The sequence below is a fragment of the Lipotes vexillifer genome, unplaced genomic scaffold, assembly GCF_000442215.2.
Source record: "Lipotes vexillifer unplaced genomic scaffold, Lipotes_vexillifer_v1.1 scaffold329, whole genome shotgun sequence".
Lineage (NCBI taxonomy): Eukaryota > Metazoa > Chordata > Mammalia > Artiodactyla > Lipotidae > Lipotes > Lipotes vexillifer.
In genome coordinates, this window is record NW_006774067.1 from 1,363,307 (window position 1) to 1,388,376 (window position 25,070).

Consider the following 25,070-nt stretch of genomic DNA (forward strand, 5'->3'; position numbering starts at 1 on the left):
TAGGGAAACATGAATTTATAACTTTCTTGTTATTGCTAATGCATAGAAGTAAACATAGTATAAATAATAGAGTATAATGTTTTTTGTAATGGATTCTTTGTATATATCATTCACTTTATTTAGTGTCTCTTGTGACTACCCTTTTACTAAATTTTATAGGTGTTGACTTATTACCTAATGGGTTATTTTCACATTTTAAGATTGCTTGGAATAGTCTTAGAGAAGATTCATATTTTCAGTATTAGCTGTCTTATATACATATTTATGTGTCTGAAATAAATATAGTATTTCAGTATTTTTTGTTAATTGCTAAAGGCAGGTGAGGCTTCTCAAACAGAAACCGTGTCAGAAGAAAACAAAAGCCTTATCTGGACACTACTGAAACAAGTCCGTCCTGGCATGGACCTATCCAGGGTGGTTCTGCCTACATTTATTTTGGAACCCCGTTCTTTCCTGGATAAACTTTCAGATTACTACTATCATGCAGATTTCCTATCTGAGTAAGTAAATTCTCATTTCTTAAAATAAAAGATACTTCATGGTTTTCGAGTTTTTCAGAGTGCTGATTTCAGTGGTAATGCTGTACCAAAATCAGGCTCAAATGAGATACCACCCTCTCTTCTCCACCACTTCTGTAGTTGACCTTAATAAGAAGCAGGTTTAATACTTTGCTGTAATGTTTCCATTTATGAGGTCAAATGGAGAAATCTCAAGCTTGAGGAAGACAGGAATTCTGCCCCTGCCTTGACAGCACTGCCATCACAGGCTCCCTGACCTGTGCATTGACCTAACACAGGGAGAGCTGGTTGGCATTCTTGGTTCTCCCCAACCTAAGTCCTCCTTCAGGTCCCATCCTGGGGCTTCTGCTTTTGTTTGTGCTTATCCTCTCTGCATGCAGTGAGGCATGTGCAGCTTATCACAACTGGAACATCCTACTAACTGCTGGCACATGGCATAAATCCCGACTCTCACCTTTGCTTTTCTTCCTGCCAGCTGATCCTGGGGGTAATTCTGAAGAAGGCAGGCTTAAGGGAGGTGGAGGAGGAGCTGCCTACCTCTTTCCCAGCAGTTTCTTGGACAATCATACTTTTCCAGGTTTCACTTACTGCCCCCATTCCAGCAGCAGTTTCAAGGCGCTGTGTTTTCTAAGATACTAGGTTCTGGCCCTGTGACCTGATTTTTAGATTCTTCATTAATACCTGTATTCAGTTTATTCATTGCATTATTAGTCTATTAGCTGCATTAATGAACATTGCAAAAAAAGAAAAAACAAGCTGATTCAAAGGATAATTTGTAAACTGTGGGAGATTTTTGCAAATTAAGTCATAAATGAAGTGTTAAGCTCCCTAAAATAAAAAGGGCTCTTTTTATTTTAGTGAATGAAAAGAAATTCTTAGTGAATGAAAATGATCAATAACCTAACAGAAAAAGAAGTGGAGGAAATGACCCAGCAGTTTAAAAATGAAGTAATAAAAATAGTCCTTAAACATGTAAACTTCACTTAAAATAAGAAAAGTGCAAATTCAAACCATAATAAGATCTATTTTCCATCCATCACTTTGACCAAAAATCTAGATGCTTTTATACCCCAGTTCTGCTTTCTTTTATCTATCTAGAAATGTATTTCCCTCAGAATATGAGGTAGGTTCCTATGAATCACAGTAAGATCTTGAGAGATGACCATTTTCCCAAATTGAAAGGTTGCACTTCTGGCAACACACACTGTTGCCAAGGTTGTGTGGCACTCATAGACTGCTGCTGGGTCATACAAACTAGCACAGTGCATTAGAAAGGCATCTGGCAGTATCTACCAAAATTATAAATGTATTCAATCCTACTGATCCTCAGTAATCCTGCTTCTGGGAATATCTCCTAGAGATACAACTCCACATGTACAAAGTGACATATATACAAAATTGTTGCAGCAGGGTTTGGAACAGCAAAAGGTTAGATAACTCAAGTGTCCAGCCACAGTTGACTGGTTAAGTAATGTATGGTACATCCATACTGAGGAAGAACTCTATAAAATGATTTGGAGGGATCTTCAGGAGAGAGAGAGAGAGAGAGAGAGAGAGAGAGAGAGAGAGAGAGTGTGTGTGTGTGTGTGTGTGTGTGTGTAAAAAAAAAGCAAGATACAGAAGAATGCATTTAGTTTGTTCCCCTTTTTTTAAGAAAAAACTACATATTTGGGACTTCCCTGGTGGCACAGTGGTTAAGAATCCACCTGCTAGTGCAGAGGATACAGGTTCGATCCCTGGTCCAGGAAGGTCCCACATGCCGCAGAGCGACTAAGCCTGTGAGCTACAACTACTGAGCCTGCACTTGAGAGCCCACGAACCACAACTCCTGAGCCCCCGTGCTGAAGCTACTGAAGTCCATGTGCTTAAAGCCCATGCTCCACAACAAGAGAAGCCATCGCTCCGAGAAGCCCACGCACCACAATGAAGACCAACACAGCCAAAGAAAAAAAAGACTACATATTTATATTTGCTTCTTTATACTTCAAGGAAACTATATAAAAAGAAGCAACTAGGGACTTCCCTGGCAGTCCAGTGGTTAATACTCTGTGCTTCCACTGCAGGGGGCGCGGGTTAGATCCCTGGTTGATCCCTGGTCGGGGCACTAAGATCCCATATGCCGCGTGGTGCGGCCAAAGCAAAAAGAAGCAGCTAAAAAAAAAAGTTGCCTATGGGAGGTTAAGAAGGAAGAGTATGGAGAGATGGGGCTATAGCAAGACAGTGTACTTCTCTATATTGCTTTAAGTTTTAAACTGTGCATTCTACATACATGTAAAGCTGTAAATAAATAGTGTAGTAAGAGAATTTAAACCAAGAAAAGAAGAGAGCAATCAGAGGGATGTTAGCTCCCGAAAAGTTCAGTATTTTCAACTTGGCACAGTTGTCAGCGAGCCTAGGCCTAGCCTCTTCCATCTCACACTTCATCTTCAAAAATCACCACATTGGACCTTCAGACATGCTTGAAGGGAGTAATATAAATAAATTGCCATATATACATATATATATATATATATATATATATATATATATATATATATATATATATATATAAAAACTCAGAATTCACCTGAAAAACACAATCAGTGTTTTGCAATGTTCATAGCATTAGCAGAAGGGCAAGGGGACAGGTGAGTCATGGCTTTTGAAAATGCCTGTTTTAAAATGAAAATTATTCTTTGATTATCTGTTATATTTGTACAGTTAGTTCACTCTGGAAAATCAGTTGGTAGCACATAGGGGAGGTTGAAGGCTAAAGATGGGGTTAAAATGGGCAGAAAAGTAACCAGATTATGAAAAGTGATTCTTGCAAACTGATTTATATGGTTGTTTTTGCCATCTATTTTGAAAATGAATTATGCTTTCCAGTCATATCTCATATTCAATTGTTGACTTGATTAATATGAGGGAGAATTTGTGATATATTCTGTAAAATTTTTGCATATATCATTTTATTTTTTAGGGCTGCTCTTGAAGAAAATCCTTATTTCCGTTTGAAGAAAGTAGTAAAATGGTATTTGTCAGGATTCTATAAAAAGCCAAAGGTAATGTTTGTTTTACTTTCTATAGCCTTATATGTGTTCTTTATTCTTTATGTTATCTTTAGATTATTTATTAATAATTGCATTGCAGGGCCTCTTTCAGTTAGCAGAATTGCAAAATACTTGGTTATTTAGACCTGTATTATGATTGAAGTCATTTAATTTTATTTCATGTCACTACTGGGAAATTTTATAAGGCTAGTTCCCAGATGATACAGTTAAGCCTATCTTGACTGGTTTAAGTTAGTACTTTGAATCTTCCATATTTATAATTTGAAACTTGTATGTTTTTTACTAGGGACTGAAGAAACCTTATAATCCTATACTTGGTGAGACTTTCCGTTGTTTGTGGATTCATCCCAGAACAAACAGCAAAACTTTTTATATTGCTGAACAGGTATTAGAAATCCATGTTATAGAAATAATACTGATTTGGAAGTTATTCAGATTTTTTTAATAGAAAATGTTAACTCAGTAAACTCACTGTTGATTATAACCTTTCTTATTAGCGAACATTTGGTAAGATTTTAACCTCTTGGTACTGACTACTACTAAATACCATACTCTTAAGCTACATACTCTCTTACAGTCATGGAATCCTACGATAAAAAATAAATCTTTATTTTTATTGCTCTGCCCCCCTCCTTTTTTTGGACCAAATACTTCAGTGGTTCCCCAGTTCCTAAATCAGATTTACACCCATTTCTCTGACATTCAGGGTCCTCCATATCTTTCTAAATTTATCTGAAATTCCATGCCTTTTTAAGCCCTCCACAGATTCACAATTAGATAATCTGATATTGCACTTTTTGCCTCATTATTTTTAAATTTAATTCTCCCACCCTATTATATCTTCCCAGCTATTATTCATCTAAACAAATCCTGACCTGCTTACCTTTCATATACAGAATGTAAGGAGGATGAGAAGACTATGTGTTATTTGAAAAACCTTCCTCTTCCCAAGAGATTTTGATATACTCCTCAGATTGAAACCACTTATCTGTATTAATTTTTTTAAATTAATGATTATACTGTCTTGTATTTTAGTTCACTATAATTCTTCACTAAGTTGAGAAGCTTGAGAAGCGTTTGATTTTAGTTTTGTCTCATTTCAGAAAACATGATGTATACATTTTGCAATATTAATTATTAAAATATTTGTTAAAGCTTTTAGTTTCCTACAGTCTATTCAGTAATCTACATGAAGAATAGCCACTGTATTAGTTATTCATTGCTATATAACAAATTCAAAACTTAATGGCTTAAGACAACAAACATTTATTATCTCATGCAGTGATGTTCAGGAGTCTGAGAACTGTTTAGCTGGGTGGTCTGGCTCGGGATCTCTCCTGAGGTTGAGGTCAAGATGTCAGCCAGCTTTGCAATCATCTGAAGGCTTGCCTGGGCTGGAGGATTCTGCTTCCAAGCTCATCACATGGCTTTTGACAAGAGAACTCAGTTCCTTGTCACATGGGCCTCTCCATAGAGTTGTTCATAACATGGAAGCTGGCCTTTCAGAGCTAATGATCTTCGAGAGAGAGATACACACACACCAAAGTACATGCTGCATTATAACCTAATTTCAGAAGTGATATACTATTACTTCCACACAAACTAACTTTGGTACAGTGTAAGAGAAGCTCACCTTAACGGTGTGAATACCAGGAGGTGGGTTTCCTTCAGATACATCTTGGAGATTGGTTACTACAATCATCAATATTTAATTTTACTACTTACCAAATGTTTCTTTTAATTCATTATTAGAGTATGCTTTTAAGACTTGAACTTTTGATAATATCACAATAATATGCTTATATTATTATATTTTAATGTATTTTTCCTGTATTCAATAGGTGTCCCATCATCCACCAATATCTGCCTTTTACGTTAGTAACCGAAAAGATGGATTTTGCCTTAGTGGTAGTATCCTGGCTAAGTCCAAGTTCTATGGTGAGTTTACCCGCGTCTCAATCTATATGCTTTTCTGGGAGGTAGTATTTCCTGGTGAGCTTTTATACAGTGTCTTGGGCTGTTTTCAGCAAGGAATTTATATGTCATTTTATCATCTTTACTTGGGTAATGACCTTTCTTTTTCTGTTGTTTTTCTTTGCTCATTCATAAATAGAGATATGACTCATGTTATGTAAGTGTTCATCACATACGTGTAAATTTACCACAAACACCACTTATCAAAAGACAGAATAATGATTGCCCACTACAGCTAACCATTTTAGGCCATAATGTTTTGTTTTGTTTTAGTCTTTGAAAAGAGGAGAAAGAATCCAAATACAGTTAGAATACTTAGTCCAGGGTCAGTCAGTAATGATATTTAACCTTGGATCAAGTAACATACTAACAAAAACTTTTTTAAGTACAAGGGAAAATAAATATGTACAGTAGGAAACCTTAATCTAAAATCTGTGACAATTCAAACAAACAAATCATCCCTTGATGCTTGCTTTGTTTGGGTTTTGGTTTTGTTTTTTTTGCCTAGTTTTATATTTTGCTTGTTTCAGAGGGTGATCATTTTCTTCTGAAGGTTACGTATATTTGGGTTATTCCCTCCCCACTGAACCCTCCATCCCTCCATGCCCCTACCCTGACTATAGTTTAAATGGCTTTAGTGAATATGTGTTCTACCCTTGTGGAATTTTTATTGAATACCAGGTACATAGCTCACTTTCTGCAATTACTTCAGCAGCTAGCCTTCTTTTTTCTATGTTATAGTACATACAGTTGTGTATATCAGATCTGTTCCTTTATAATTTGAAAGAATTTACTAAATTCAAACTTTATAGGAACAATTTTTTGGTAACTTCCTCATTTCTTCCTTGGTTATTGACTTGCCCATGTAGAAACTTCTTGCTAGGAGAGTTTGATAGTTTATATTGTTTTAGGAATTAGTTCATTTTCTTGAATCTAAATTAAGTTAAATTTAATGACATCTAGGTAGAGTATATTCCTTTTAACAAGTAGTCTCTTGGCATTTTTTTTTTTTTTTTTTTTTTTTTTGTCTCACCGCTGTGGCCTCTCCCGCTGCGGAGCACAGGCTCCAGATGCGCAGGCTTAGCGGCCACGGCCCACGGGCCCAGCCACTCCGCAGCACATGGGATCCTTCCGGACTGGGGCACGAACCCGCATCCCCTGCATCGGCAGGCGGACTCTCAACCACTGCGCCACCAGGGAAGCCCTCTCTTGACATTTTGATGTACTAAATTATCAGTTTTTCCTTTGATGGTTTTTGCTTTTGATGTCACAATTAGAAAACCCTTTCTCACTTCAGCTTATATAATAATTTGCTCACATGTTCTCATATTTTTATGCTTTCACTGCTCTTTAGTTTGCCTGAAATTTATTTCTTTGTATATAGTGTGTATGAAGTGAAGCAAGATCACAACTTTCTCTTCCCAAAAGCCAATAAATTTTCTCAGTATTTGGTTTATTTATCACTGGTTTTTAATGCCATTATTTTCTATTTCAAGGGCTATCTTCTTGGATCTAAGGATCTGTTTTTTCTTGTACCACTAGTCTTTGCCCTAAGAACCATTCATTTTTAAATGGCTTTCTGATATTCTGCAGAGCAGATAAAATATAGGTACTTAGTCACTTTGCTATGGGGTGAATAATTTATCATCATTTGGGAGAACTACTCTTGTTTTTCAAACGGTATGCATAAACCATCAATTTCATGATCAGAGTATCAGTTAAAATTTTGGAGTCCTGAGTCCCAATCTTGACTTACCAAATCAAAATCACTGGGCTCAAGTATATTCTTTTTAAATATAAATTTATTTATATTATTTATTTTATTTTTGGTTGCGTTGCGTCTTTGTTGCTGCGCACGGGCTTTTCTCTAGTTTGGCGAGCAGGGGCTACTCTTTGTTGTGACGCGTGGGCTTCTCACTGTGGTGGCCTCTCTTGTTGCATAGCATGGACTCTGAGCACACAGGCTTCAGTAGTTGCGGCACATGGGCTCAGTAGTTGTGGCTCGTGGGCTCTAGAGCGCAGGCTCAGTAGTTGTGGTGCATGGGCTTAGTTGCTCTGTGGTATGTGGGATCTTCCCAGACCAGGGCTCGAACCCCTGTCCCCTGTATTGGCAGGCAGATTCTTAACCACTGTGCCACCAGGGAAGCCCAAGAATATACATTTTTACAATCTCCTCAGGTAATTCTAATGTGCAGTAAAATCTGAAATGGCTTATGATATAATGTTAAGTGAAAAGCAGAGTACATATATGCTCTGAGTCAACTCTGCTTTAAAATATGTATACATTCATATATAGGAAAAAAAGATGCAAGGAATTATATCAAGATTTCATGATTAACCTGAATGATGGAATTATGGGTAATTATCGTTGGATTTTTCAACTTTCCCACAAAGAGCAAGTATTTCCTTTAAAATAAGAGAACATTCAGTTATTTTAAGATATAGTATGGTTATGAATACTATATAATAAGAGAGAAATGATTTTATGGTATACCAATACATGTATAATGTTGGATACAAAAATCTATGTGGTTTTACTGTGTTAAGAATGTATGTGAACAACAATGTCTGAATAAGGTCCTACTAGACCAGTCCTTCTCCTCTGGACATCTGGCCCTAATACAGAAAGCAGCTATTAATACGTGAAAACATTCAAGAGAGCAATTGCAGGCCAATTCAGTGGGAAGTCCACAGTCATACAACAGAAATTATACAGAATGAATCCTTGTTTCCGTGACTTTCAGCCTCAGGTCAGGTACAGTTAGCAGGGTAAACTGGTGGAAACATTGCAGCCTTTCTGACCTGGGGAACCAAACACTAAATTTGGTGAAACTGTGGCCACTGGACAGAGAACAGGAACCTGAAAAGTAAAAGAGCCAGAGAGGGGATCCTGAATTCTCTCTGCCTACCTCTCTGGCTAAATCCAGAACAAAACTGCCACCCAAAAAAAAAACCAAAGTTTGTAATTTGAGTCCAACCGAATAATTGCGTGCTAAAACAAAAGAACAACTTTCACTGGAGAAGAATAATAGAATTCAGAGTCTCTACGACTCAACATTTGTAATGTCCAGAATCGAATACAAAATTACCTAACTTAAAGACCCAGGAAAATGGAACATATTCTCAAAGGAAAAGAAAATCAACTGAGACAAACCCCAGGATATACTGTTGGAAGTAGCACACAAGGATTTTTAAGTGGCTAAAATAAGTGCCCTTAAATAAGTAAAAGAAAATGTGGTCACAGTGAATGAAAAAATTGTACAGCTCAGAAGAAAAGTAGAAATAGATATATTTCAAAAATTAAATAGAAATTCTAGAACTGAAAAATTCAGTATTTTAAATTAAAAATTCATAGAGTGAACTTTACAGCAGAGTGGAGATGATAGAGAAGAAAATAAGTGAACTTGTAAATAGATAAATAGAAATCCAATGTGGAAAACACAGAGAAAAATTATTTTAAAAAATGAACAGAGCCTCAGATATCTGTTATATAATATCACGTGGTCTAACATATGTGTTACTGGAGTCCCAGAAGGGAAGAGAAAATGGAACAGGAAAATAATGAATTGATGATGCTCAACATCACTAATCATTAGAGAAATGCAAATCAAAACTACAGTGAGGTATCACCTCACACCAGTCAGAATGGCCATCATCAAAAAATCTACAAACAATAAATGCTGGAGAGGGTGTGGAGAAAGGGAACCCTCTTGCACTGTTGGTGGGAATGTAAATTGATACAACCACTATGGAGAACAGTATGGTGGTTCCTTAAAAAACTAAAAATAGAACTACCATACAACCCAGCAATCCCACTACTGGGCATATACCCTGAGAAAACCGTAATTCAAAAAGAGTCATGTACCACAATGTTCATTGCAGCTGTATTCACAATAGCTAGGACATGGAAGCAACCTAAGTGTCCATCGACAGATGAATGGATATAGAAGATGTGGCACATATATACAATGGAATATTACTCAACCATAAAAAGAAACGAAACTGAGTTATTTGTAATGAGGTGGATGGACCTAGAATCTGTCATACAGAGTGAAGTAAGTCAGAAAGGGAAAAACAAATACCACATGCTAACACATATATATGGAATCTAAAAAAAAAAAAAAATTGGTTCTGAAGAAACTAGGGGCAGAACAGGAATAAAGATGCAGACGTAGAGAATGGACTTGAGGACACAGGGAGGGGGAAAGGTAAGCTGGGACGAAGTGAGAGAGTGGCATGGACATATATACACTACCAAATGTAAAATAGATAGCTAGTGGGAAGCAGCCGCATAGCACAGGGAGATCAGCTCAGTACTTTTTGACCACGTAGAGGGGTGGGATAGGGAGGGTGGGAAGGAGATGCAACAGGGAGGAGATATGGGGACATATAGGTATGTATAGCTGATTCACTTTGTTATAAAGCAGGCACTAATACACCATTGTAAAGCAATTATACTCCAATAAAGATGTTAAAAAAAAAATGAGTTGATGCAAAAGTTTTCCAAATATAACGAAAGGTATAAATTTACACATTCAAGATGCTCAAAGCATACCAAGCAGAATAAACATTAAGATGGCTAAACCAATGCATGCGGGATCTTGGTTCCCCAACCAGGGATTGAGCCCATGCCCCCTGTAGTGGAAGTGCAGTCTTAACCACTGGACCACCAGAGAAGTTCCCAACTCCCACTTCTTTAACTTCGAGTTCTAGAAAACTGGTGGAGTGGGAATCCATCAATGTCCTAGAGAAGGCAATACAGGGAATTTCCTGGCAGTCTAGTGGTTAGGGGAAAAAAACAAAAAAGATGGCTAAGCCAAGGCACAATGTACTCAAACTATTTAAAGCCAAAGATCAAAGACAAATCTTGAAAACAAAAAGAGAAAAGCAATATAATACATTCAGGGAAATAATGATTCTGTAATGGCCAACTTCTTATTAGAATCTGTGAAGAACTCAGGGAAATGGAACATCTCTATAGTGTTGAAAGAAAATATTCTTCAAGAATAAAGTCATTTTCAGATAAAATAAAACTAAAAGAATTTGTTGCCAGAAGAGTCATACTACAAGAAAAGCTAAATAAAGTTCTTCAAGCTAAAGGTAAATGATACTAGATAAAAACCCATATCCTCAGAATGGACAGAAGATTATAAGAAATGATAAGTATGTAGTAAATCCAAAAGACATTTTTTCTTACTTTTTCTTCTCAATTTGTTTATAATATATATTACTGTTCAAAACAAAAAATGTTAACATTGCCTTGTGAATTTTATAGCATATGCAGATATAACTATAGCATAAAGGCTTAAAGGAGAGTGGACATACAGATTGCAAAGTTTCTACATTTTATAAAAGTGGTTAATTTAATTGTAAGTGGCGTGTGAAATTTTAAAGATAAATATTTGTAATCCCTAAAGCACTGGTCCTCAACTTTGGGGCCCAGGAGACATTTGGCAATGGCCAGAGACATTTTGGTTTTCCAATTGGTATATCCAGTAGGTTGAGGCCAGGGATGCTGCTAAATATCCTACAATGCACAGGACAACCCACCACAACAAAGAATTATCCAGCCCAAAATAGCAGTAGTGCCACTGTTTGAGAAACACAATTTTAGAGCATGTGCGTGTGCACATGAGCATACACACATCCACACAATAATGACAAGCATAAGTAAAAAGCCAATAAGATTATTGAAATGAATTTCTAAAAAAAAATTCAAATTATTTTTTAAAGTAGCAGGGAAGCTTGATCAAGGAATAAAAATCAGAGAGGAACAATAGAAAATACACAGTAACATGGCAGATAAAAAAACCCATCGTAATTATATGAGTGTCAATGGTCAAAATAATCCAATTTAAAGACAGATTGTCAGATTGAATAAAACAGCAAGGATAGATCCACTTTAAGTGTAAAGACACAAATAGGTTGAAAGTATATGGATAGAAAAAATTAAAAGCTGAACTATGTGAACATTAAGTTCAAGTATGATTGAGTGGCTATATTAATAAAATTTTAAGACAAAAATTTTAAAGAGATAAAAAAAGGAGTATTTCATAATGATAAAAGGTTTAGTACATCAGAAAAGCATAATAATCACAAATGTATATCAAATCATAGAACCTCAAAATACATGAAGCAAAAACAGAATTAAGGGGAGAAATAGGCAATTCCAAAATCATATTTAGATTAACACTGTCTCCTCAGCAGAGGATAAGACAACTAGGTGAAATATAAGCAAAGACATATAGACCTGAAAAACACTATCAACACCTTACCGTAATTGATATTTCTAGAACATTACAGGCAACAGTTACAGAATACACATTGTGTTCAAGTACACATATGGTTTTTCACTGGTATAGATCACATGTTTGACCATAAAACAACTCTCCATAAATTTCAAAAGATGGAAATCATACAGAATATGTTCTGTAACCTTTATGAAATAGAATTAGAAATAAGTAACAAGATATCAAGGTAAACTCCAAATATTTAGAAATTAAATAACACTTCTAAATAATTCATGGGCCAAAGAAGAAATCACAAGAAAAATTAGAAAATATTTAAGACTAGATGATATGAAAATACAGCATATCAAAATTTGTAGGATACAGCAAAAGTGGTGCTTAGAGAGAGATTTATAACTTTAAATTAGAAAAAAAGAAAGAACCAAATCAGTGATCTACCTTTTACCCTATGAAGTTAGAAAAAGCTAATCAAACTTCAAGTAGGTAGAAGAAAGGAAGTAATAATGAGCAGACATCAGTGTAGAAAGTGGACAAACAATTGAGAAAATCAGGGAACCCAAGAGTTGCTTTTAGACTGATCAAAATAAAGAATACAAATCAGGAATAAAATGAGCAGAATCACTACGGATCCTACAGACACTGAAAGGATGATAAGTAAATATTATGGATAATTTTATGACAATAAATTTGACAGCTTGGATGAAACAGGCAAATCCCTTAAAAAACACAAATTACCAAAACCGACCCAAGAAGAAATGTAAAATTATAATAACCTTAAATCAGTGGAAGAAATTGAATTAGTAATTTTAAATCTTCCCTCAAAGATATAGTCCAGGGCTTCCCTGGTGGCACAGTGGTTAAGAATCTGCCTGCAAATGCAGGGGACACGGGTTCGGGCCTTGGTCTGGGAAGATCCCACATGCCGTGGAGTAACTAAGCCCGTGCACCACAACTACTGAGCCTGTGCTCTAGAGCCCATGAGCCACAACTACTGAAGCCCGCGCGCCTAGAGCCTGTGCTCTGCAACAAAAGAAGCTGCCGCAATGAGAAGCCAGCACACTGCAACAAAGGGTAGCCCCCGCTCACTGCAACTAGAGAAAGCCCACACACAGCAACGAAGACCTAATGCAGCCAAAAATAAATTAATTTTAAAAAAAATTATAAAAAAGATATGGTCCAGGCCCAGATATTTTGAGTTCTTGTAAATATTTAAGGAAGAAATAATACCAATTCTGTACAGCTTCTTACAGAAGATAGAAGAGGAGGAAACACTTTTCAGCTATTTTATGAGGCCAGCATTACACTAATCCCCAAACCAGACATTATCAGAAAACTGTAGATCAACATCTTTCTTGAATATACCTGCAAAAATCCTTAACAAATTAGTAACAAATCAATATATATAAACGGTAATACACACACATAATTGGATATCTAAAAATGATATGTCATGATCGATATATTTAAAAGATAATATATCATGATCAAGTGGGGTTTATCTCACAAATGCAAGGTTGGCATATCACCTGAAAAACAATCAGTGTAATTCATATTAATAGAATAAAGGAAAATCATATCATTTTAATAGATTCAGAAAAAGCATTTGACAAAATTCAATATCCATTCATGATAAAAGCTCTCAACAAACTAGGACTAGATTAAAGGTATCTATGAAAAATAAATAGCCAACTTAATACTCTTATGTTGAAAATAGAATAATTTTTCCTTAAGGTCAGGTACAGGGCAAGCATATTCACTCTCACCACTTCTGTATGAAATTCTGTTAGAAGTCCTAGCCAGTGCAGTAGGCAAGTTAAAGGACAAGCACACAGATTAGAAAGGAAGAAGTTAAACCACATACATACCTGATCTATATAGAAAATCCTCAAAAATATACCACCATACTACTAGAACTAATGAGTGAATTTCGTAAGGTTGTAGGATACATGATCAAAATACAAAAATCAATTGTATTTCTATATACTAGAAATGTACACTTGCAGAATGGAATTTAAAAAACAACTCTGATTACAATAGTATCTTAAAAATAAAATATTTAAGAGTAAATTTAATGAAAGATATATAAGACCTGTACACTGAAAACTACAAAGCATTGCTGAGGAAAATTAAAGAAGACAAGTAAATGGAGAGATATACTATGTTCATACATGAGATTTTTCAGTATTGTTAAAGTGGCATGAAATGATGATACAATAACATGGATGAATCTAAAAAATATTTTGCTAATTGAAAGAAATCAGACACAGTAAACTACATATTCTATGATGCCATCTATACAAAATTCTAAAATAGGCCAAACTATAGTGATAGAAACCACTGGAGGAAAGGATTGACTGCCAAGGAGCAGGGATTGTGCTGGTGGAGGTTACGTGACTGGATACAATTGCTAAGACTATCAAAATGCACCATTAAAATGGGTCACTTACTGTATGTAAATTATACTTCAATAAAGCTCTCAATGGGGGATATATATATATATATGTAAAGCGAGAAGAAAATACCATGAAATTTTATCATCAATTGCATTTTGGTGGGTTATGCATATTTTAAATTTTTTCTAAATTAGCCATAGTATTATTATATCAATTATACGTACTTAAAGCTTGGGACTTAACGAAGTAATGTGTCTTACAGATAAGAAATAATGTTTTTATTCAAAAAAGGGCATATTAAGCTATACAGTGAAACAGTGTTTTACTGCATGTTCTACATGTTTAAGATTTTTTTTAAGAGCCTCATGTAAAATAACACAACAAACATATAACGAGTACCTTTTAAAAGTACTTGTTTTGTAAGAATAGGAACATGGATCGAATATGTTTTGGGTATAAGACAACAAATATATGTTTGGACACATTGAGACTGAGACATTTTTAAGACATTCCACTGTAGATATCTGGTAGGTGTCCTAAATATGTTTTGTTTGTTTTGAATTGGCTGAATTATTTTTGTGAAACTTAAAACACAATATTTATTTCAGGAAACTCATTATCTGCAATATTAGAAGGAGAAGCACGGTTAACTTTCTTGAATAGAGGCGAAGATTATGTAATGACAATGCCGTATGCTCATTGTAAAGGTAAATATTTTCCATACTTGAGTTAGGGTTTTTTCAGACCTTCTTTTTAAGTAAGTGTATTTGACTGTAATTTATGTTTTGAGATTGATGTAGTCAGCCTTTTGTTTGAAAGTGTCCTTGGTTTACAGATACTTGAGATCACTGTTATCATCTGCTGAATATTTCTATGATGAATTAATTCACCACAGTGGATTTTTTGTGACACTTACTTTATTTGGAAGAGGCTGATTTATAATAATGGAATTTCATTTGCCTTATCTGCGAGTTGTAAAATTTGATGAAACTGCCCGCTATTTCAGAATCCTCAAAAGTGATTTTTATCTTCTTGCACCACCACCCCTTTTAAAAATTTTAATCACTGCTTTTCATTGTAACAAGTTCTTTAAAATTTTTTCTCATCCTTGTTTGGCAGTTCGTTAAAAATTAATGTATTATACTTTTTCCCCATTATTTAGTATACAAATAAAAGTATTAAATAATAACTATCATTTAAAACAGGCCAGGTACCCAACTATTCTGTGCACTTTACATTTATAAACTCATTTAATCATTCCAGCAGCCCTATAAAGTAGGTAATATTATCCCTGTTTTATGAACAAGGAAGATAAGGCAGAAAGAGGTTAATTTGCCTGAGGTCACACAGCTCTGCAATCTGCACTGCTATGCTATATGGCATCATCTTAAACACTCAGCTTGGTCATTATCTTTACCCTTCTTTCCAACCCATTTCTTAAAAATAACTTTTTAGGGTAACTATCCTCTATTTTAGGAACTGATTCATGAAAACATAGAAATTATTTAATATGACCTCATTTCACAGATGAAAAAACCAGGAGGGTTAAGAATCTTACCTAAAGCCAGACCAGCTAGTTAGTAAGAATGCTGAGACTAAACTCTAGGCTTGTTGACTCCCATCCACTGTGCAGGACTGCCAACTTGTGGCCTCAGGCTAGGTAATTCTTTGAGCTTCATGTGTGGTTCTTGAAATAGACATGAAGTGAAATATCTGAAATCATGAAATGAATTGATGAGAAATATACTTTTAAATTTTAAATAATTTAGAATAAATAAAATGATATTTCGTGTAGAGAGATACCTAATGCCATACCCAAATAGCAACAGGGAAAATTTTTTTTTTCATAGCAGTGTTTTTATTGCACGGAAAAAAGGAGAGATCATAACCCCTTGTGAATGAGGAAATAATTATTTTCTACCTTCGTGTATTTTCTAAGATGTGTTCTCCAAATCACTAATCTCAAATTGTTTTATAAAATAAGAATTCCATAGCCAAATAAATATGAGAAGCATTGCATAGTCTGTTCTTCTCTTGAAAATTAGCATTGTGCATTTGCATCTTAAAGGCTGCAATTGAGTAACCTTTAAAAATTGTATTAAAAAATTTGAAAAAGTTTTAAATCCTATCTAAAATGTTGAGTTTAAAAATCAAATTGGAGAAAGATATGTATAGTATGATTGTGTGCAAAATGAGCTTATGTGGTTTCTATGTATACATAGTAAAAATATACAAACTATGGGAATGATGAACATTGGGGAAAAAAAAAGTTTAGTCCAAGAACAGATACACACACACACACACACACACACACACACACACACACACACACACACACACACACACACACCCTGTTTAATTCGTCAAACTCAGAATTTCCCCAACTGTTTTTAGTCAAGAACCAAAATGCGGAGATTTTTAAATTTATCTTACTTATACAGTTGATTCTTGTTATTTGTAGTACTTACGTCCTATAAAGTCACCACAGACACTGAATTAATGAATATTAAACTGTTGCTCCTAGAGGAAACACATGGTTAGGTTCCTGTGAGCCTCTTGTCACAGCATTTTCATCAACCAATCAAAGCATAACTTTGTTTCTTTTTAGAGACAGCATATTACATATATACTTTTGATTCATTAGCATTGAACTAACAGCCGACAGTACTATAACTCATGCCTGAACCAAGCTTTAACATACATATTTTCTCCATAAAGTACATCACAACCTTCTGTGCTTAGGAACACCAGATAGCACTTATTTGGGGGCCATTGTAAATAGTAAAATCACCAACAAAAAGCACAAAAATGTGGCACTAAATATACTGCAGAAAAGACACTTGTTTACTACATGAGTAATGAAGCCAGAAGTCAAGAGTCTCACCTTGTTTGACTTCAGCTTCAGTGTGCACATTGGACAACAAATATTTCACCACTCTGCACACGTCCATGAATGACTGCAAAAATGCTGTGGGTATTGATTTTGGGATTACTAATATATTTTAGTGAGAATATAAATTTGTAAATATAGACTCTGGAAATAATGTGGATCAACTGTTATCTATTCAAATCCTACAGAACCAACTTTATGTGTATATTATAGATTGTAATTGAGTAGGACAGAATCCTCTTGAATTATTTCTCTTAGAAGATTAGATTATAAAGTTCTACTCGTTATTAGCCATTCTCTCTCTCTCTCTCTTTAACCTTTTGTCAAAATTGTTTTTTTTCTTTAGGAATTCTTTATGGCACAATGACACTGGAGCTTGGTGGAACAGTCAATATTACATGTCAAAAAACTGGATACAGTGCAATACTTGAATTCAAACTAAAGGTTAGTAGAGAATGATAGGAGGTATCATCTAATTAAAGAAGAGCTATACGATGTATATTGAACAAAAAGCATGATTTAGTTTCTAATTAAAAACTAAATATAAGAGCGTAGAATTCATGAAAGGGCAGCCTTGGAAGATCCAAATCAACAGAAAGCCATGATTTGTTGTTTTTAATTTTAATTAATAAAACTGTTGGCACTATAATAGATTTAAGAAGAGGATGAATGGAAATTTCTTAGTAAATTGAAACATTGCTTTATAGAATACCAAAAAGTATGTACCCCCCCCCAAGAAAAGTATGTATCAGATTGAGCTATGCTGTGTACACTAACAGTTTTATTATTTACTATTTCTGCCTAACACTTTACTCTTAAAACTCACGAGCTTAGAAACAGCTATGTTCTGTTCCTTAGGAGTCCTGTGGGCCAGGAATTTGGACAGGGCATATTGGGGATGGCTTATCTCTGCTACATAATGGCTGAGGCAACAGTTAGGAAGACTTTCAGGCTATGAGAGACTCAACAGTTGGGGCCTGGTAACATCTGAAGGCTCATCACTTACATGTCTGATGACATGTAAGTCATCACTTACATGTCTGATGACATGTAAGTCATCACATGTTGGGATGACTGAAAGACTAGGACTGCAGATCTGAGCACCTGTAAACATGACTTTTTCATGTGGTTTGTCTTCCTCACATCATGGTAGTCAGACTTCTTACTTGGCAGCTCAGGGTTCCAAGGACAAGTGTCCTTGTGAGGAAGGCAGAAGCTGCATTGCTGTCCATGACCTAGACTCAGAAATCAAATTACATCATTTCCACCATCCTCTACTAGTTGAAGAGTTACAAACCTACCTAAATTCAAAGGGGAGGGATGCAGACCCCACTTCTCAGTGAGAGGGTGACAGGATCTCATTGAGTAAGAACATGTGGGCTGAAGGAGGAAGGGTAGCTATAATTGAGGCTATCTTTGGAAAATTCTGTCTGCCTCAGCGTAAAAGGGAAATTTAAGACCTTTTCACAGTGTCATTGTTGCTGTGGGATAGTACATTACGTTTAGATAAAAATATTTCTATGAATTATTTAATACTTATGACTAAATTGCTCCTATGTTGATATCCAGCTAATCAGCAACTTTGCTGTAATAAAAAGGATCTCTTTAAGTATTATTTGATTCAATGCCATTTGATTTTTTTTTTCTTAGCAGATTTTTTGCTTGTATGGTGATAATGATATTTGAAAATCATGACTGAAGAGGTCTTAAGTAATTTATGACACCTTTAAAGATTAGATTGGAGCATCAAAATTTTGTCAGTGAGGAGAAACACCAGTAAGGCAATATAGTAACTCAAAATATATTTCTTCTAATTTAATTTTCAGAAGTTTCTTTGATTGGATATTGTTTTATTGTTTTGTTTTTAAAGGAGGGGTTGTATTCAATAGATGAGTTAAGTCCCTTATGTTTACGGAGTTGTTACTGCTTAAAATATTGCAACATTGATAGAGTGCAGTCTTGAATCAGGAGAGAGTGCAGGACAACCAGTTATTTCAGTGTGATCTTTCTTAATATGTTATTTGGGCTTCACATAGTCTGTTTTTATCTATTTTTTCCACAGCAACAAATTTAAATTTCTTTTTATTGAACATTTCTGACTAAAATTTGAGTCAGCATTTCACCATTTGTGCCTTTAACAGCACTGTAACTATACAGTTACTTTTTGGGTTTTTTTTTTGTCTACATTGTATGTAAATATGTTAAAAGTAAAATGTTTCTTCAACATTTTTTCTTTTAAAAGCCATTTCTAGGTAGTAGTGACTGTGTTAATCAAATATCAGGGAAACTAAAATTGGGAAAAGAAGTCCTAGCTACTTTGGAAGGACATTGGGTAAGTATTTTTATACTGTAGCTTTACAAAAAGAATTCTATTCTGTGGGAAAAAAATTAAAAATCAAATTTTATAAGTTCACTTATCCCATTTCTAAAAGCATCACTATTCAACATCAGTTTCAATTTAACAAATATTTTGGTATTGCTCTGTATCAACAGTATTTAGTTTAATGTAATATTTGATCTTTCCAAAACTTTAAATCAGTAAAAGTAGCTAACACTTACATATCACGTACTCTGTACTGCATTGTTTAAAACTGTTACTCATATTAACTCATTTAATATTTAGTATAATAACCCTATGAGATGAGTATTATTATTGTCCCCATTTTACAGAGGAGGACACTGAGGCACAGAGAGTTTAAATAATTTGTTCGAAGTAGTGAAGTAAGATTTCCCCCCAAGCACTCTGGCTCCAATGCCGTGCTTTTACACACAACAGTATACTGCCTCTCACCAGAAGAGGCATTTCCAGTTAGGGTTATATTTTCTTTTGAGGACCATGGAAAAGATACAGTGTTTTTTGAGAGCAATGGCTTTTATTTACTTCTCTGCTGACCTAAATTCATATTTACATAATTTTGTTAAGAGGAGCTTATTATATTAATAAAAAGGATCATATCATGCTACTGCCAAATGCACTCTCACTGTAAACACCGGTATATGCTTTTTTCTGCATTATAATCAGAAAATGATGAGAAATATGATGAGAAAATGAAGATGGACCTAGAGACTCAACTAAGAGGCTACAATGCTCTGTTATTTTTAAAATTTACTTCTATCTGAATATCATTTGGAAAAAACGATAAAACTGTTTTTTAACAAATGAAATTTATAAGATTGTGCTAAGATTTTTAATGCTGAGAAAGGCTCTTAGGTTTTTCTACATATATTGAATACGTAGATGGTCTACAGCATCTCATTGTAGCTATAGCAAACACTATGCTCTACTTTGACAATTCAGAGACAGTTGTTGAGGCTTTTTGCATGTAATTGTCTAAAATTGTCTAAAATAAAATTGTTTATTAAGTGAAACTTCTGAAATCTCACAAACTTCCTCTGCATTCAACCAAGTTTTTAAATGAAAAGTATTAGATATTTAATCTTAATGTTTTTATAAGAATGAAAAGAGATTTGGGGCTTTTAGAAAAGTGCTAGTTATATTTGTTTTAAAAATGTGTTTCACTGTGGGATTGTCAGGAAGAAATTATTATTATATTACTAAACTACAAAATTCCTTTTAAATAAAGATAATTCTCTATATTAATTTTTAATTTTTTAAAATATAGGATAGTGAAGTTTTTATTACTGACAAAAAGACTGATAATTCAGAGGTTTTCTGGAATCCAACACCAGACATTAAGCAGTGGAGATTAATAAGGCACACTGTAAAATTTGAAGAGCAAGGAGATTTTGAATCAGAGAAGTAAGTATACCACTTTTCAGCTCACTTCATGAAAATCAAAGAGAATTTTTTGTAATCCCTCAACAGTATGGTCACTTTTCTCTGTTTTTAACTCAGCAAAATAGTTCAGCATTTGTGGGATGTGACAAGATTTTGTTTTGGTGTATGTGAATGTCAAATAATTATAACACAAATCATGCTGCTCTTCTGCAGCTCTATACTAAACTTCCTATTTTTTCCTTTCTCTTCTTATCTGCTCCAGGGCTTATTTAAAAAAAAAAAAAAAAAAGAGAGAGAGAGAGAGAAGAAGAACAAAAACTTTTTTGTTTGCATAAAATGGTGGGACTAATGATTCTTGGTTTTTATCTGGCAGCTGTTTTCTAACCTGGGTTAGGCATGTAGAACTTTAGGCGAAGTGGTACAAAATCTACTTCTGTTTTACTTTCTAAAATACAAAAATCACGCCACTGGATGTGCAGGCTTCTAAAGGACTTATATTAGTTGGGGACTAATTAAGGCCATAATTTATGTTCTTAAATCATGAAATTCTTCCTGGATCTCCTATACTTTTACACCAAAAATATTGTATACATACTGCCCAATTGTATTCTTCTATTTCTTTCCTTGTGGTAGGAGAAGGGGGTTGCTGTGTAAAAGACACTGTACTAGGTACTTTATACACATTATGCAGTTTAGTTCTCACTACATGTTTGCACATGCATATCATTCTCTTCTCATGAGGATTCAAGTCTACGTGCACTTTCCTTCTATGCTCAAAATTGAGGTTTTCAAAGATGGAAGGTTACATATGCACCAGTTCTAAAAATTCTGTTTCAGCTATAACCACGTGATGCTCTCCATCCAGAGTGAAACTTTGCCAAGGCATACGACAATTTTTGAGATGTGGGTATAATTTAATGTATTTTAAAGATGAGGAAAATGAGTCTTAGACAAGATAAGTAACTTTAAGTTCACCAGCCAAGAAGTGGCAGATCTAGGATTAAACTCAAGTCTATCTGATTCCCTAGCCTTTATTCTTTGAGCCCGACATGCTATCTTCCCAGATGGGTAGAATACAGATATATTTTTAAGTATCTAATAAAACACTAAACTTTAGTAGGGGAAAAGATTTTTACCTCCGTATTTTTTTCTGCTAAATCAATGGCTCTCAACACTGGCTGCACATTAAAATCACCTGGGAAACATTAAAGAAAAAAAAAAAAAAAAAAAAAAACGGCCCACTCCCGGAGATTATGATTTTTTTTTAATTCCCTGACAAATCCTACACCCAAGGTTGAGGAACATGGCAGTATACTTATGGATCTTTGAGGCCAGTGGATCCTAAACAGTATGTACAAGAATCATCTGGGGAGCTTGTTAAAAATGTAGATTCTTGAGCCTTCATTATATTTCTACCATGTGGATCAGCACCACTCACTTCCATATGTTTAAGAACCCATGTAATAAATTTCTCTGGCCAAGAAAAAAAAATTGGTCTCCACTGTCTCACTCTATTCAAGGCATCACTTTTTATATCTTGACTTGTTTCTAAGCATCCAAGCATAAGCTTTCTCAAAGCCAAAAACCCACATGGGCATCATTTTCTGTCAAGGGGAGTCAAGCCTATTCCATGCAGATTTGATTTCCTGTTGTTTTTTTCAATATTATTTTTGCACATGTATTAGACTCTGGCAGCGGGTAACTCGAGCCATAAATGCCAAAGACCAAACAGAAGCTACTCAAGAAAAGTATGTTTTAGAAGAAGCTCAAAGACAAGCTGCCAGAGATCGGAAAACAAAAAATGAAGAGTGGACTTGCAAGTTATTTGAACTTGACTCACTCACAGGAGAATGGCATTACAAGTTTGCAGAGTAAGTAATTAAAAATTATATTACAAACAGTACCTCATAGTTTTTTGCCTTCACTTCTAGTTTTTTTTTTTTTTTTTTTTTAATAACATCTACAGCTTGGCTTGGGTTGTTATTCTTTTTACATTTATTTATTTATTTATTTTTGCTGTGTTAGGTCTTCGTTTCTGTGCGAGGGCTTTCTCTAGTTGTGGCAAGCGGTGGCCACTCTTCATCGCGGTGCGTGGGCCCCTCACTATCGCGACTTCTCTTATTGCGGAGCACAGGCCCCAGACGCACAGGCTCAGTAGTTGTGGCTCATGGGCCCAGTTGCTCCACGGCACATGAGATCTTTCCAGACCAGGGCTCGAACCCGTGTCACCTGCATTGGCAGGCGGATTCTCAACCACTGTGCCACCAGGGAAGTGCGCTAGTTTTTTTTATTGTTAGTATGAATAGTTTTTAAATTAAACAGTATGTGTGAGATTTTACCCTTGATGTTCCATTCATTATAAATTTGACTCCATGGTAGTAGTTAGCCTATAAAATAAGCTGAGGATCAGAAGATTAGATATGACATATCTTAATCTTACAGCTAAGTTTATAATTACCAATGAAAATCTAATCATAGAGTAGAAAGTTTTTTAAAAAGCTTCTGAGCGTTTTGCTTAGTCATTAAACAAGTGGTCTTTTTTAATTTATGTAGTACTCGACCATGGGATCCACTTAACGATATGATACAGTACGAAAAAGATGGTGTTATCCAGACCAAAGTGAAACATCGCACTCCAATGGTATGTAATAAAAGAGTAACTAGATCCTGCTCTGCATATAAATTTTTTAAATTCGTAGTATCTTTGGTTACCAACCTTTAAAATTTGGCTCCACAATTTAAAATTTCAGGTCAGAAAAATGATACAGTAGGCAGCTCCAAGCTATTGTGCCCCCAAAGAAACATAAAAAATCAAGCAGAAACTGTCATAACCAAATTTGCCTGAACAATGGAAAACAGTCAGAGGTTTGCAGCAACTAAGTGAGAGCTGAATCAAGAATCAGGTGACTTCAAAGCAGCGAGAAGGCTTCATGGCATTTTTACTTGCTCTTGTCCTAATGCCTCCCTGGTGCAGTGGCAGTCTTGAAGGGTCCCCACATTCCCAGTGTGAGCCCTGGTTCCACAGGAAGTACAGTAGACCTTGTTAACAAATTGTTGTGTATTTCTTTTTTTTTTTAACATCTTTGTTGGAATATAATTGCTTTACAGTGGTGTGTTAGTTTCTGCTGTATAACAGTGAATCAGCTATACATATACATACATCCCCATATCTCCTCCCTCTTGCGTCTCCCTCCCACCCTCCCTTTCCCACCCCTCCAGGTGGACACAGAACACCGAGCTGATCTCCCTGTGCTATGCAGCTGCTTCCCATTAGCTATCTGTTTTACATTTGGTAGTGTATATAAGTCCATGCCACTCTCTCACTTCATCCCAGCTTACCCTTCCCCCTACCCGTGTCCTCAAGTCTGTTCTGTATATCTGCGTTTTTATTCCTGTCCTGCCCCTAGTTCTTCAGAAACTTTTTTTTTTTATATTCCATAAAGATGTGTTAGCATACGGTATCTGTTTTTCTCTTTCTGACTTACTTCACTCTGTATGACAGTCTCTAGGTCCATCCACCCCGCTACAAATAACTCTATTTCATTTCTTTTTATGGCTGAGTAATATTCCATTGTATATATGTACCACATCTTCTTTATCCATTCATCTGTTGATGGACACTTAGGTTGCTTCCATGTCCTGCCTATTGTAAATAGAGCTGCAATGAACATTATGGTACATGACTCTTTTTGAATTATGGTTTTCTCAGGGTATATGCCCAGTAGTGGGATTGCTGGGTCATATGGTAGTTCTATTTATAGTTTTTTAAGGAACCTCCATACTGTTCTCCATAGTGGCTGGATCAATTTACATTCCCACCAACAGGGCAAGAGGGGTCCCTTTTCCCCACACCCTCTCCAGCATTTATTGTTTGTAGATTTTTTGATGATGACCATTCTGACCGGTGTGAGGTGATACCTCATTGTAGTTTTGATTTGCATTTCTCTAATGATTAGTGATGTTGAGCATTCTTTCATGTGTTTGTTGGCAATCTGTCTATCTTCTTTGGAGAAATGTCTGTTTAGGTCTTCTGCCCATTTATGGATTGGGTTGTTTGTTTTTTGATATTGAGCTGCATGAGCTGCTTGTATATTTTGGAGATTAATCCTTTGTCAGTTGCTTTGTTTGTAAATATTTTCTCCCATTCTAAGGCTTGTCTGTCTTGTTTATGGTTTCCTTTGCTGTACAAAAGCTTTTAAGTTTCATTAGGTCCCATTTGTTTATTTTTGTTTTTATTTCCGTTTCTCTAGGAGGTGGG

The 25,070-nt window shown here is 35.2% G+C and overlaps 1 protein-coding gene across 1 annotated transcript in view; it reads left to right on the forward strand.

Annotated features, from left to right (window-relative positions):
• OSBPL8 (oxysterol binding protein like 8) overlaps window positions 1–25,070 on the forward strand; it is a 128,294-nt gene that overhangs the window by 86,450 nt on the left and 16,774 nt on the right. Inside the window, exons 11-20 of the mRNA XM_007448751.1 lie at window positions 316–500; window positions 3,478–3,559; window positions 3,855–3,953; window positions 5,410–5,506; window positions 14,792–14,890; window positions 17,420–17,517; window positions 19,316–19,405; window positions 20,697–20,833; window positions 22,498–22,683; window positions 23,366–23,453. Of these exons, the coding sequence (XP_007448813.1) occupies window positions 316–500; window positions 3,478–3,559; window positions 3,855–3,953; window positions 5,410–5,506; window positions 14,792–14,890; window positions 17,420–17,517; window positions 19,316–19,405; window positions 20,697–20,833; window positions 22,498–22,683; window positions 23,366–23,453 (1,161 nt within the window). The remainder of the gene's footprint in view (window positions 1–315; window positions 501–3,477; window positions 3,560–3,854; window positions 3,954–5,409; window positions 5,507–14,791; window positions 14,891–17,419; window positions 17,518–19,315; window positions 19,406–20,696; window positions 20,834–22,497; window positions 22,684–23,365; window positions 23,454–25,070) is intronic.